Source organism: Puccinia triticina, chromosome 15A (assembly GCF_026914185.1).
Source record: "Puccinia triticina chromosome 15A, complete sequence".
In the NCBI taxonomy this organism is placed as follows: Eukaryota; Fungi; Basidiomycota; class Pucciniomycetes; order Pucciniales; family Pucciniaceae; genus Puccinia; species Puccinia triticina.
In genome coordinates this window covers 4,146,064-4,160,433 of record NC_070572.1, presented here as the reverse complement: position 1 = coordinate 4,160,433, position 14,370 = coordinate 4,146,064, and the positions used below count along the sequence as shown (strand labels likewise).

The following is a 14,370-nucleotide window of genomic DNA, read 5'->3' as shown; positions in this document are numbered from 1 at the left end:
GAATGATGCGACAACATCAGCTCCACCGTGCGGGTCGGATTGTTCTGCCACGCCCCTGTGGCATGAAATGAGTGTTATGTTGCCACACGCAGTCGTGCCAGTCGTCCACAGTTGCTCATAGCGCGAAAGACCTGTTAAACATGAGAGCGTGGTGTCAGAGGTGAGTCTTTGCTGAAACAGCTATGTAAGGCTCGAGACAGTCATCGACTTTGTTTTCGACATGGGGAAAACACCTCTCCTTCCTCTAGAGTCTACATGTGTCGTAAGAGTCTTGATAAAGCTTGTTTTCTCGCTTCCTATTTCCAGAAAAAGGGCCGTACTCACCACGGGTCAATGCATATTATGTTTGATTCAAATTAGAGATTTTCTGCGCATTACTGGTATTAACAAAGAGTTCATGAGAAGCTTGTGATGCAAGAGCAAAAGGATCAAAAGCCCTGGGCATTTCATTTTTTGTGGCAGCAGGGCATCCCCTGGGTTGCTGATCTTCCGGCAGTCCACACAAATAAGTTTTTTTTGTTTCCAAAAAAAAAAAAAAAAACACTGGGCCATAAGAGGGAAAAAGTGGACTGTGTATGTAGTTGTCAAGGCCGAACACAAGAATATTCCAGGAAGACAAAGCGAAATGGAGGAATGAGCTTGGTATTGTTAGGAGCCATTGCCTGCAAGAAGTTCCCCCAAAAATTGCAATTTCCAGTAAGTAATTCAGATGAATAAACGAAAAAGATCGCATCGAACAAGAGAAAAAAAAAGGAGGTATAATGATGTTGAGGCCGACTGGAGAATCGAATGTAGACAAAAATGGGGATCAGGGAGTCCGTTGGGCGGGTCAGTACAACTCCCAGCCTACTTGGTCGAGTTTGTCGACTTTGGCCAAGACTTCCGATTCCATCTGAGCCATGTAGGCGCTCATCGCATCGACCAGTCTGGGTGTTCCGGTGGATAGGATCCGGATGGCGAGGAGGGCAGCGTTGGTGGAGTTGCCGATGGCGACGGTGGCGACGGGGATGCCTCGGGGCATCTGGACGATCGAATGCAAGGAGTCGACCCCGTCGAGAGTCTTCCCCTTGACGGGCACACCGATCACCGGCAAGGGCGTCAAGGCGCTCACCATCCCGGGCAGATGCGCCGCCCCGCCAGCCCCCGCAATGATCACCTTGACCCCGCGACTGACTGCGGACCGGGAAAAGTCTACCATCCTCTCCGGCGTCCGGTGCGCCGAAACTATGGTCAGCTCGTGAGGTATTTGGAAGAGCGGATGCGAGAGAATTCGGGATGCTTCGATCATCGTTGGAAGGTCGGAATCAGATCCCATGATGATCGAGACTAGCGGGTTCGGGTCCGAGAATCCAACCGGTCGTCCCGTCGTCGGCGGACTCCTGATTAGGCTTTCCAGATCTAGCTCATCTGTTTGGTTGTTGGGTAGACATCGGACCACCTTAGACACGATCTCTCGGACATCTGCATCACCTTCGCCAATCACATTGATGTGCCCCATCTTTCTCCCCCGCTGGCAGCCGAATTTCCCGTAACATTCAACGCTGACCCCTTTAAGACCGCTCACCAGCTCGAGACATCTCTTGACTTGTTTCTGGCCCTTCTCGCCGCTCTGATCACCCAACACATTGACCATCGCCGCCGAAGGTACCGCCAGTTCGAATGATTCCATCGGTGGCAAGGGCCTGGACGTGATGGCTAAGATATGCGCAGTAAATTGTGAGACAGCCGTTGAAGAGAGCGTATGGTGGTAAGAATTATGAGGTCGAGGTGCTATCTCATTAACCAGGACGGTGTCTGGTGATTAAAAGTAATGTGATAGGGCGTCAGACATTCTATTTGGTCCATAAAGAGAGAACTAAGGTGCTCTTACTATCGCGCAAAAGAAACATTTCAACTGCAAAGACACCAACTGCACCAGAACCTAAGGCGGTGATAGATCGTTGGGCGACGGCTAGAGCAGTTTTTGAGGTCGAGGGACCGCCAATACGCAAGGGACTGTGCACGATGTGACAGATGTTGTCCTGATGAATTGTTTGGACGGGCGGGTAGACGCGAATGTTGGAGTCCGAGGAACCAGGTGAAGGGATTCCTTTGACGACCATGACGGCAATCTCGCAGGTGAAGGGGACGTAGCATTCGGCATAGAGCTTTAACTCAGATAGATCGGCCTTCGAGTCGAAGGAGGCTGGAGTTAATGCTCGGATCGCCCGGGGTATATCGTCGGGACTCTCGACGAGAAAATTGCCCCGTCCATCGTAGGCTAACAATCGACTCTTCAACATGAAGGGAAAGGACAATCTTGCGGCGACTTGCTGGACTTGCTCCTCGATTTCGGAGGCCGAGGAACATTGTGGTATCTCTTCATAGTCGGAGACCGGGATCCCAGCTTGACCCAAGAACTGCTTTTGTTTGAATTTATCTTGAATGATCTCGATCACTTCTGGATGAGGATAAATCTTGATCGGATTCGTCTTGGAGCGACCCAGCTGTTGATTCTTCAAGAGACGTTTGAGGATGGATACGTTGACATGCTCGATCTCGATCGTCAGGATGTCGACCAGCTTGCTCAGTCTCTCGATATCCTCCATCGAATTGAAGCTTCCGACCTGGTGGTTCAGATCGGCTGAATGTTGGCTGTCGATGGACCTTGGGTTCGAGACTTGTGAGGCCGGCGAATGCTCATTGTCCAGGGTTATGATCGGAACCCCGAGTCGGACGGCTGCCTGGACCATCATCCTACCCAACTGTCCACCGCCTGGAATCCGACCACGTATTCATTTAAAAATGAGATCAGTCGTCTGGATACCCTCCTGGCTCGAGTGTTTTTGAAATCGAAGGTTGAAATCTGACCTAAAACACCGATCACTTGGTCTGACATCTTGGATCCGAAATGTGTAGTGTTGATTGGACCAAGTCGACGTATAACTTTCGCTCGAGAGGCAAAGTCCGGGCCGGCGGTGGAATTCGGGGGAACAAGCCGTCCCGTCAACGTGCGCTGGCCATGCTTCTGTAAGTTTCTGAAAAAAGAAGTTTCAAGAAGAATTGTGAGCATAGAGCTGTATGAATTGGCCGCCCTGTGGTAGGCGAGCCGCGAGCGCAGCGCAAGGGTTACGCACACGAGGGTGCGCACCAAAAATGGCTTCGGAAACCCCCAGATTGTCTGGCTATGTTTATGCCCAACTCTAGAGAGGCCCTCAGGTGTTTGCTCTTGTTCAGATAGGGGAGATGGATCAAAACCAATGGGGTTATAAATTAATCCCTTCTATTCAAGATGAACCACATGAAAGAGTAGATAGGAATCATAGTTCCCAAAAGCCACCAAGATTGAAAATTAATGACAAGAATGAGGACCAGTGGCAAGCTAATATAAAAATTTCATCATAAGGATTCAGTGTCTCTTGGTTATGGTCTTCAAAGTTGAAATCATGAAAGACAGATCTGTAAACCTTTAGTCTGTGAGGGCAGGAAGTGGATGACTTCCCCCAGGATCTACGCCCCCCAGACAGACTAAAATTCCACAGATCTGTTGCCAATTTAGCAGGGCCTGGTAGATCTGTTGGCAACAAATCTGTGAAGTTTTATTCTTTCTGGGCTACAGGAAGTCTTCCAGTCTTCCAATTTCTCATGTAGCATTCCAGAAATCTTGCTCTGACTTGAGTATTTGGGTGGTACATATTTTTTCAGCTTGGAAGTTTATGATTTGATGCAAGTCAACTTTGAATACCATAAGTGAGATAACAATTTTCAACCCAGAGCAAGACATGCTGCTTTCTGGAGAGGAATCATACACATCAGTATGGTACAAGCAAAGAACAAAATCAAGTTTTAGAAAAGAAAGAACTGAGGTGCTCATTCAGATATCAAGCAAAATGCAGCAATAGACACCAGCCCCTCCCTGGGACACACTGGAGGGAATTGTGTTAAGTCAGTTGATGTTCCCAGTGGCTTACCTACCCTTTCCATGTACAAGCAGGCCTGTGTCAACAGCCCAAAGAGGGCAAAACATCCATTTAGGAGAAGCATATTTTGATTGGGGCAGTCTTTACGCACTACCAAAAGTTACCACATGCACTTCAAAAAGTGGTGTATTTCTGTGCACTCCAAAAACATTTCAGTGCACAGGGCTCCACTAAACATAAATTGGAGTGTCTGATTGGCCAATCCAAGAAAAAAAGAGTTTGCAGTGGCCAACAAGCCACTCCAATTTCTTTGGAGTGGAGCACTGTGCACTCCAGAAATTAAGTGCACTACTTTTTTTGGAGTGCATGTGGTAATTTTTAGAAGTGTGTGAAGACTGACCTATTTTGATTATGAATTAAAAGAGAAAAGAGTGATCTAATAATCATTTGAAATGAGCAAACATCATGATAAAATTGAAGACACTTCATTCCTTGTGGAATCAATTTGGGCGTCTAATTTCTGCCAAAATTTTCTATTGAACAACTATGTAGAAAAGATAGAAGGTTTGGAAAATAAATAAATAAAGATTCAGTATTGAATATAAGGGAAATTGTATAAGCATGAGATGGATGGTTCAAATATCAAGGCATAAATCAGCTGATAAAACAAATCTGATTAGATTAGAAGATGAAACTTGTTCTATTTGACTATTTTGGGTATGTTTATCTTGTTTGGCTCTTATCCCATGTGAGAGGTGCCCTTTGAAGTCACACTATTGAGGAGGCTTTTTTGGAAAACAATCTATATAGTTTATTTTAACATGTTCCCAGTATCCCAACCTTTTGGAAGGAATCATGTTTTTTTGGGCAACATAAAGATTGATTCTTTGTGCCAGAGCTTCAGCACACGTAATTGGTCTTTGGTAAACCTGGACATAGCCTTGGCCAGGTCTTCATATTTTGTGGCTTTTGATGAGTTCCTGAGATCCATGAGTTGCATGTATACCTTCAGATCCCACCCCATGTCACACCAAAGCAATTCATAGCCCAGTCGGTAGGGTTGGTAGGTGCAGGACAATTTCTTTTTCCTCCTGATTTCTTTCACCAAATTTATTGAGATAGGGAGTTTATCTTCATCTGAAAGCAGTGCTGATTTTGAAAGCTTCCTCAACCTTCTAAGGTAAGCACCATCCTTGTACTGCTGACAAAACCAAGCACGCTCTGCTGATTCATGCCAAGGTAAAAGCCTTTCTGTTGTCATGACAGTGAGGAGTTGAGAAAATGATTGATCAACTGACAAACCCCATGGAGCATTTGGTACCAGATCATATGCACCCACTTGCAGTGCATCTCCAACTTTTACAATTGTTAACCGATCTAGCCCAAAGACTCTGGCATCTTCATCAAAATTTGAGGGCCACCAATGTGCAAAATATTTGGCATGTGCCAAGTAAGTATATAATTCCAAGTGTTTCTTCCTCTCGGAGTTAGTGTAAATCTTTTCCAATGCAAACTTATTGTATGGGCTCTGATCCTTATCAGTCCATCCTTGGGTGTCCATTCTTCTCTTTGACATAACTTGGCCACCAATCTTTCTGGGATCATCTGAAAGGGAAAATTGTTTTTTAAATAATTTGAAATCAAGCTTTTTTTTGTATTCTTCCAGTGGACCTTCATTGCAGAATTTTGGCTTGAGCTCTGTGAATCTTTTAGCAATTGTATGATAAATAAAGCTGATTGCGGAATGTATTTATCCTCCTGGTACCTTCAAACTCCCCTATCATTCCCCGGATTACATTTTCTTCTTGAATCATTGTTGACACAGAATTTCTCCAAATCTCTTCCAAAGAATTGTAAGTATATTCATCAGGCTCATATAAAATATCTTTATGTGGCCTTTTGTCTTCTATACATATACTGTTAGAAACAGCAGCAATCCACCAAATATTCAGACCTGAAGTGTTCCAACTGGAAAGTTGTTCAATTTCAAATGGCTTTAACATGTATTTCTTTTCCATCATTTTATAGTTGCCAGGGTTGCGAAGTTTCTTTGGTAACTTTTTACCAAAGATATCTTCCAGTCCAATCATTTTATCCTCACGAGATTTTCCAGAGAGGCTTTGTATTTGTATATTTCCAGAGGGTTTTTCTCCTTTGTCCACAGGATTGGTGTGAATTTGTATCTTGTTGGGGTTGTTGATTTCTTTCAACTTAGGTTCAACAGAGTCATTGCTTTCTGCTGTAGTGGATTTTGAGAATCTTCCAACTGTGTTTGGTGGAATAGACTTTTCAGGAAAATTTACAGCCTTTCTTGATGTAACAGGAAATTCTATTGATGTGACATTGGTCACACTGAGAAGAACCAAAGAGTTGATGAAATATAGAATATGCCATGCTAGAGCTGAATTGAATAGTTGACAGAAAAGCATATTTGGTCAAGGAAGTATATATTTGAGGAAATTGGATCTGGCACTATGGAACAAACACCTTGCCACATAGCCCACTTAATTTATAGTGCTCTTACAATTCAAAAATTTGCTTTGGTAGAAAAAATATTTTTCTGAAGCTGAGCTGCAGCATATTTTCTTTCTGTATGAGTTAAATTTTTTCTATCTGTGCAAGTGAAGCTGTAACAACCAAAAAAGCTGTGTGAAAAATCTTCAGAGTTTCATGTTTTCAGGAACAGGGTTTGCTTGTCATAATAAATGAGTGTGATAAATTTTGTAAATTGGAGTGGTGCATATATTGGTGAGAACTCAATTATTGAAGTAAGAATCATCAGATTACACAAAAAAAAATAGATATGGCACAGTAGATGGTCCTGGGCCTAAGATTTGTTGGTTGCTAGCAATTCATTAGCCGGCCCACTATTTATAAATTGAATTTTTCACTTTCCCCTCAGCTCTTGTGTTGTGTGGCTTCCAAGGTTCAAATGTGGGTCTCTAAATAAAAATATAGAGCAGGCCCCTAGTACTCGTGTTCAGATACCGGGTACCCGTGGGAGTGCACAGGTACCCTTGGGAGTGCGCAGGTACCCGTGGGAGTGCGCAGGTACCCGCTGGTGGCGGGTGTGGGTGTCCACTCTGGGCACAAATTCAGGAAGGTACCCGGACCCGCCACAGATACCCGTGTGTGAATACCAACTTTAATGAATGTAGCTGGCCCCTAGGACATATTGGCAGGTAATAGGTACCTACAGGTGGGTGCAGGTGCAGGTGCAGGTGTCCAGTATGGGTGGAAATTCAGGCTGGTACCACTACCTGCACCCGCCACGGGTTCCTGGGTGTGAAGTGCCAGCTCTAGCAAAAGAGGATTTGTGGCAGGTTTTCCAGTAAGTAGATTGGTAGGGAAGCCCATTCCATCATGAAAGAAATGAGGTGACCTTAAGTAACATCTTAAACCCAAGTAGGAATCTTGAAATGCTCCCCTTGAATAACAATGGCCCCTTTACAGTCATCAGGAAGTTCCACCACTTTTTGTAAAGTGGCTGGGATAATGGCTTAAGGTAGCTTCAAATCACTTGCCACCTCTTCTCATCAATTTATTCCATGCTGCTCAGCCTCTAGGCTTGTAGAAGAAATAACTTCCCCAACTTCTCTAATCACCATTGCCCCTCTGCCCAATATTTGCTTGCAAGAACTCAGTTGCTTATGAATGGTGTGGTTTATTTCATCTTTCTCAGTGCCACTCAACACAGTCCTTTATACTATACTATAAAGTTTTTTATGAGGGCCAGGCTACATCAATTTCAATGAGGACAGGAAGTTTGGGATGACTTGACCCACAAAAAATGCAATGTTTGCCACCCTTGGAGAGGATTGTGTATTGTTTTATCAGGGTTTATAGTTAGGCTTAAATTGAATAAACTGAAATGCTAAAGCTTGTCAAACTGGCTTAAACATGAATCTACATTCAATGTTTTCAAAATGAAATTTTACTTTTCTAAAAAAACCCTATTTATGAAAATTATGATTGGCCATGTAAAATGTAGCATACATCCAATTTTGAAGATCCAACAAAAAATTATGCTATATCTATGAGGTAGGTCTTGGGAGTTTCAGAAGATGAAGGATAAGCTTCCAAAAGAAAAAAAAAAAAAAAAACAATAAGAAAGCTTCCTGAAAAGAAGTACTTTCTGCCACCCCTTGAACCTTGTGTTTACACCCAAGCATATCCCCCCAGGAGGGGGTGTTTTGAACCCAGAGAGACTTCTGACAAGATAAGATAGATGCAAGGGAAGTAATGATATTCATGTGTGATACATAGACATACCTGGCCAGGTGTATATTACATACAATTGTTCCAAAATTGAATAGGACTGCCAGGAAAAAAATCACCATTGTAAAACAGTGTTATGTTTGGTTAAGCTTCAGAAATACTTTTGAAGATATTCCACAAAGTTATGTGTCAGTCGTGCTCAGCTGAAGCATGTTGGGAGGAGGCAGGGCAGTCTCATTCCAGTTGGCAACAACTGTAAAATCACTGCTTCAAAGATCATCGGACCCCAGTGCATGGAAGATTGGCACAAGCACCAGGGGAGATATGTTCCCACTCCCCAAGGAGTGCCTTACCGTAACTTTTTTCCATAACTGTGCTGGAGGCCTTTGGTAAAGAAATATTGAATAGGTATGAACAAGACTGGAAGTCAGCTTGAAATCAGTTGGAAATCATCCTGAAATAAACCATAACTTGCCAAGGAATAATCCAGAACTCATCTGGAATTCATCCAGAACTCATCCAAAATATAGGCCTTTCTTGGCTCCATGACCAGTGTGTCCTTTTCATGGGGATGTGAAAGGCGCAGTATGTCATATTGTCCCCCTCATCATCATGCACTCGCGTACATCAGGGGGACAATTGGTGTCTCAACACAAAGTTTTTACTTTTCATGTGGCTGTTAAAGGCACATCCTGTGATATTTCCACCTCAATGTACGCGCGTACATTAGGGTGACTATTAGCAAAGTTCAAAAAAGTTCACTTGCATGTGCACATGTGGATTTTGAAAAGCAAAAAAAAAACAAAAAATCACACAATCATTTTTGTGAAGAGGCCAGGATATGTGGCCAAACTGGGACGGCACTGCAATCCAACCTTGACTTACCTCAGACTTTCACCCCAATACAATAGTTTATCACCATTTTTTTAGCCAAATTCAAATTAATTACAGCATTTCCAAGAAAATGGGTTTCACTAATTTTACTGCAACATTACCACATTCTGGAATTCTAAACCCAATAATACCAAGTTGACTTTTACTTTAATTTTGTACATGAGGGCATATAATGTGAATTACAAGAAACTCATTTTTTTTTACAGGAATTACATTCAAGAATGGCAATTTTGCTTTCCTATCCTTTGACATCATCAAACAGGAGCAATTGATGAGTTGGACTTGGGTGAAATATCATTTCATCATATTTTTTCCTCTAGTTGTACCTAGAAAACAAAAGAATTCTACACAACATTGTGTTGACTCCCAAATCAATTCTGACCGCCTTTTGACTCACTTCTGCATCCACTTCAATTCATCTAGGGATGAGTTACTGATGCACATCAGGCTCACATCCGACCAAAACTCACATCAAATTCAGCTCTGGCACTCCCTGGGGAGTGGGAACATATCTCCCCTGGTGGAGGCACAAAGAAACTTGCAGCCCTCTGAATATTTAAACATACGGATGTTTTACTCTGAACACACACATACAAGTACACAAGATTATGGTGTTCAAAGTTGGTTTGCATAATTTTATGCATGCATAAATCATAAAATCATAAAATCTTTTTTGCAGGGGATATGACTGTCTGATTATGTAATACAAAATTTCCTCACCAAAATATTTTTATGATTTTATGATTTATGCATGCATAAAATTATGCAAACCAACTTTGAACACCATAGACAAAAATTGTATTTTTTTTAGTAATAGTTTCAACACATCCTAATTAACAAGACGGGTTTTTTTAGTATGTTTTTATAGGGTAATGTATGTCATGGGATTGGGAATCCAAAGATTGACAGACCAGTGTGGAGGAAAAGCAGATACGTAATGTGAGAGAAACAAGAAGAGGAAACTTTGAGCGCGGAGATGTTGGTTTTCCCCCTGTTTATGCTTCTTGTTTTAATTTTTTCCCACATTGGTAATGAAAGAGTAACCAATAGGTGGAGGACCGCGAGATCAGTAGCCCAAGGTGAAGGATCCCGAGATAAGTAACCATGTAGCGGTACAAGAGGACCAAAAGACACAAAAAAACAGACAAGAGAGGATCCGGAGGTGGGGCAATGATGGTGTGTTTGAGAAGAAATGAGAACACAAGCAAAGGCAACAAAACAAAATACCAGGATCTGGAGAGCCAAGGACTCTTGAGTATATAGGCAGAGAGCGACAAGAGAAACACATGTTTGTATTGACAAGCAACAGGAAACAAAGAAAGAGAGTGTATGTATATATGTCGAAACAAAAGATACCAGGTAAAACCGGAAACAAGCAAACAACTAAAAAAAGGCTCAAACTGAGGGAGTGTGACTGACTGACTTCAAACCAAAGGAAAAAACTAAGAGGAAGGTGAGGAATGATGAAGATGAGAGGATATCGATGATCAAGGCCGGAGTAGGCCGGAGTGGATGGACGTGCACTTACATACACACACCCACACACTCGTATGCAAGAAGGGATGAGATAGATAGATGGTGCAGAAAAGTCGCGACTATCAATATATGTTTCTAGTCGAGTTGAGACTCCGTTCCGCCAAAAAGAATTTGAAGCAACGATAGAGGGATCAGAGGAACTGGGGAGGGGAGGGGGGGGGGGGGGGGGGGGGGATTGGGGAAGGAAAGGAGAAGGGTGGCTTGAGGTTATTTGAGATTCAATTCGGATTCCATCAAGCCGTGGACTCTGAACCTGTAAACGCAAGTATAGTAAGGATTGCCATGGTTGGATTTGATTTTGAATAGGATGCCTTGTCTGAGGACGGGAGTTTGGGCGGTGCTGGCCGCATCGGTTGGGGCCCCGTTTTCCGAAGCACCAGTATCGAGCTGGTTCTCCGAAGGAGCGGAGACGTAGTTGAGGTGAGCGGGGACCTTGAAGGTCTGGATCCTGGCGGGGAGGTTGGGATCGTAGACGACATCGAGTAGCTTAGTCGAGTCCTCGATCGACCAGACCTCGATCTCTCTAGGGGCCGAGTCGAGCTCGTAAGCCAACGATTTCGAGACGTGCTCGATCGACACCTCCGTCACGAGGATCTTGCGGGAGAGGTAGACGGCGAGATGGCCCTGGGGCCCGGCGATCGGCCAGCACTTGCCCAGCTCGACCTCCGGACTCAGGGCAGTGATCGGTCCCCGGCCTCGGATCACCGAGTCGGCACCCGTGACCAGCCCGATGAATTTTTGACTCCAGCTCTTGACCGAGATCTCGTATGTGTTCGAGGTCAGTTGCGGGATCACTCGCGCCCCGCCGCTGTACAGCGCAAAGTCTCGCTTGCCGATCTCGTCCTGCGAGTATCGCTCGATCGCTTCCTCGATCATTCCCTGCACGCTCTCCATCACTTCCCCACTAACGGAGCCGTCCAGGTTCCGCGTCCGTGAACGGGGGGCTTGAAGTTCTTGGCGGATCTTCTCTAGTTTCGAGTCCAGTTGGTGCTCGAAGCCCGTCCCCATCACTTGAAGTTCGCTCTCCAAGAGCTTACCAATCTGTGCCTTGGTCACGTATCCCTCCTGGTCGATGGACTTCAAAACTGACTGTTTCAATTTCTCTAGATCGACCGATGAGCCGTCCCGTCCCTTGACTGACCACACCTGTTCGATCATCACGCGGGCCTCGTCTCTGGTGACTGAGTTGGCGTTCGAATTATCCAACGACTCAAGTCGTCCGCCGAGTCCTTCAACGGTCTGTTTGATCTTCTCGAGTTGCCCATGATCATGTCGATGCCCGATTATCACGCTCTCCAAATCGGTCCTCAAACCCTTGACGCCTTGGTCAACCTTCCTCTGCACCTTATCTTCCAAACTGCCTCGTACTTTCTCTTCCTCTTCCAGCTTCAACTCCAATTTTCCGACTTTGTAATCCAACTCTATCTTGTCTCGAACTAGACTCTGTTGGAGATTTTTCGAATCTTGTCGTTGTTCTACAGAGATCGTAGTGACGGCAGATTCGAGACTCTTTAATCTTTCTATCAGTTCAGCTAGGTTCTGAATTTCTGCTGTGGGCGCAGAAAAGGTCGATGAGGCTCGCTTTGATGAAAATAGGGAGAGTAACGGAAAACTGATATCGCCTGTCTTAAGAGAGTCTACAAATGATGAGGAAGTGAGGATCAGTCAGTAATCTGAGAAAGACGTGCAGTCACGGCGTAGAATTGAAAGGTGGGTGAAGCTTAACTGATTAGAAGAGCCAATGCAACAGAACCCATTAAGACGAGCCAGGTAAAACGGTTCCAAAACTCAGCTCTGAAGAGGTGGGATAGGAGTGATATTAACTGTTTACCCCACTTCGTACCCAGACTTTCTGGGATCGAGTTGAATAACAAGGTATCTGGCTGTTTGCGCAATTCATGTTCGCTCTCTTCGATGATTGTCGGGATGGAGGTCTTTTGATGAGGGATCGGCAGTGGAAGGACCCGAGGTTTTTCGGGCTTTGAATGGGCAGTCTGGCGACTTGAGGCGATGATTTCTTCGATCTCTCTCATCCCGGAATCGCTCCGACAAGCATGATCATCGGATCGGATCCGTTCACGACTCGAGCCAGCCCAGCCGAAATTGGGAGATGATTCCTGTCGATGATGGTCAGAAGTTGAGCCGTCGCCAATCGAAGTTTCGGTGGCTAGGGGATGCTGTTGTCGGGTTTGTTGCTTCCCAAGCGCTTTGACAATCCGTTCCTCCTCAGCAAAGTCGTAGCTATCGCCACTGAGCCTCAATGCCGAGCGACTACTCTCGGTGGTACCTACCGTATGCTCTTGGTCGTACGACTGATTGCGCGCAGACTCCTCGGGGGGCATAGAGGCTTCGGGATCGGAGAGAAAGTAGGTAGCTGATGGTTGTTGCTTTCTGGCATGAGGGGTGGCATCGTTGTCTAGACTCTGGACAGCTTGTCTTTTGGGGCGGGTAGGTTCTACTTCAGAGCCATCGTCGTCGTTCATGTCCGATCGACTGTCGGTCCTCTGGTTGGTGTCCTTCTTGCGGGACCCGTCTTTGTGCCTGCGGTTGACATTTTCTCCTGCTGAAGCATCTGAATGTACCAGAAGTGGAAAGAAAAATTGTTACTAATGCAACATATCAAGCAAAAAAAAAAAAAAAAAAAAAAAAAACGGGCTTACTGCCTGGTTGATTCTCTTTGGGTATTCTCCGGCCACGTGTTGCAGCAATACCTGGGCCGGTATCTTCGTCACTATCCGTCAGATCATCCGAGCCATTCGATCGACGGGAGTTTGTTCTTCTTCGTTTGGAGACTGTCCGCTTCTTGGCAGTACCAGACTGATGTTCCTGTTTCTCTTGTTCGAGACGAGCCTTCTTCTCACGTCGGAGACGCTTGTCGGCTATTCCTTCGCCAGCCTCGCTGTCGCTTGAGGCCGAGTCGCCCGGTCGATACTTGTAGCTGGGATCGATGGACCGCCTGGGCTTCTTGCGCTTCTTGTTTGCTTGCTGGCTTTGGTTGAGTTCACTAGTGGTATATTGATCATCTTGCTGGTTTGAGGTGCTCGGGATTGGGCGGTTGTAGGAGGGCTGGAGGTTTTCGGGGCGGGTAAAATGATGACTGTTCTGTTGGAGGGGGTTTCGATCTTGAGTATTAGAGCTCTGGGGGGCGTTTGAGCGCGAGGCCATCTGGGCGCGTTCAAAGGCGGATGCGATGTTGACGGAGGTATCGTTGAGATGGGTTGATTTGGGTTTGGGTACGATGACCTTGGGGGGTGGCGGTTGGGAGGGCGCGTGGGCCGAGCCGGTATTCTGGAGGCGTTGGTTGAGCCGGGCGTAGCGTATCTGTGCGGGTTCGGGACCGTTCTTATCGGAGGACACGCTAGCGATGGACATGTCGTCTGGATGAAGGGCCGGTTGGCGGCCACGCGAGCTACGACTGCGGGGGCTGATTGAGTCGGTTGTGTCGACGGTTTGGGCCGAGTTGGAGGTTTTCTTGGAAGCAAGCTGGGGAGGGGAGCCGGCTGCACCGTAGGCGTAGCTGTAGGGCACCGAGCTGAGGGTGATGGCGGACGAGCTGGGCCGGGGCAGGCGGGGGTTGACCTTTGAGGTTTGGCCCAAGATGAGGGAGGCGGATGGGGGCAGATGCTGCTGGGGCTGAGGCTGTTGCGGGGCGGTGCTGCTGTCTGGTTGGCGATGGTCGGTGCGGTCTGGCATGGAGGGTGGTAGTGGTGGCTGGAGGGGGTGGTGCTGCTGCTGGACCCTGTGGAGGGGATTGACGAGCTGGGTGGTGAATGCCTTGAACGATTTCCTTCTTGCCTGAGGGGGCGTCTCGGTCGAGAACATG

General features: G+C 45.8%; 2 protein-coding genes across 2 annotated transcripts; both read right to left on the bottom strand.

The window, feature by feature from the left end:
• Positions 1-829: 829 nt before the first annotated feature.
• PtA15_15A419 (uncharacterized protein) lies at positions 830-2,878 on the bottom strand (the record flags this gene model as incomplete). The annotated part of the gene is made up of 3 exons (XM_053163623.1): positions 830-1,794; positions 1,871-2,755; positions 2,851-2,878. The coding sequence occupies 3 exons, from the start codon at positions 2,876-2,878 to the stop codon at positions 830-832; spliced, it is 1,878 nt and encodes a 625-aa protein (XP_053027580.1).
• A 7,876-nt stretch (positions 2,879-10,754) lies between these two features.
• PtA15_15A418 (uncharacterized protein) lies at positions 10,755-14,369 on the bottom strand (the record flags this gene model as incomplete). Its single annotated transcript, XM_053163622.1, has 6 exons — positions 10,755-11,861; positions 11,955-12,184; positions 12,274-13,119; positions 13,208-13,503; positions 13,576-14,186; positions 14,304-14,369. 6 exons carry the CDS (start codon positions 14,367-14,369, stop codon positions 10,755-10,757), a joined length of 3,156 nt encoding a protein of 1,051 aa, XP_053027579.1.
• Position 14,370: the final 1 nt, after the last annotated feature.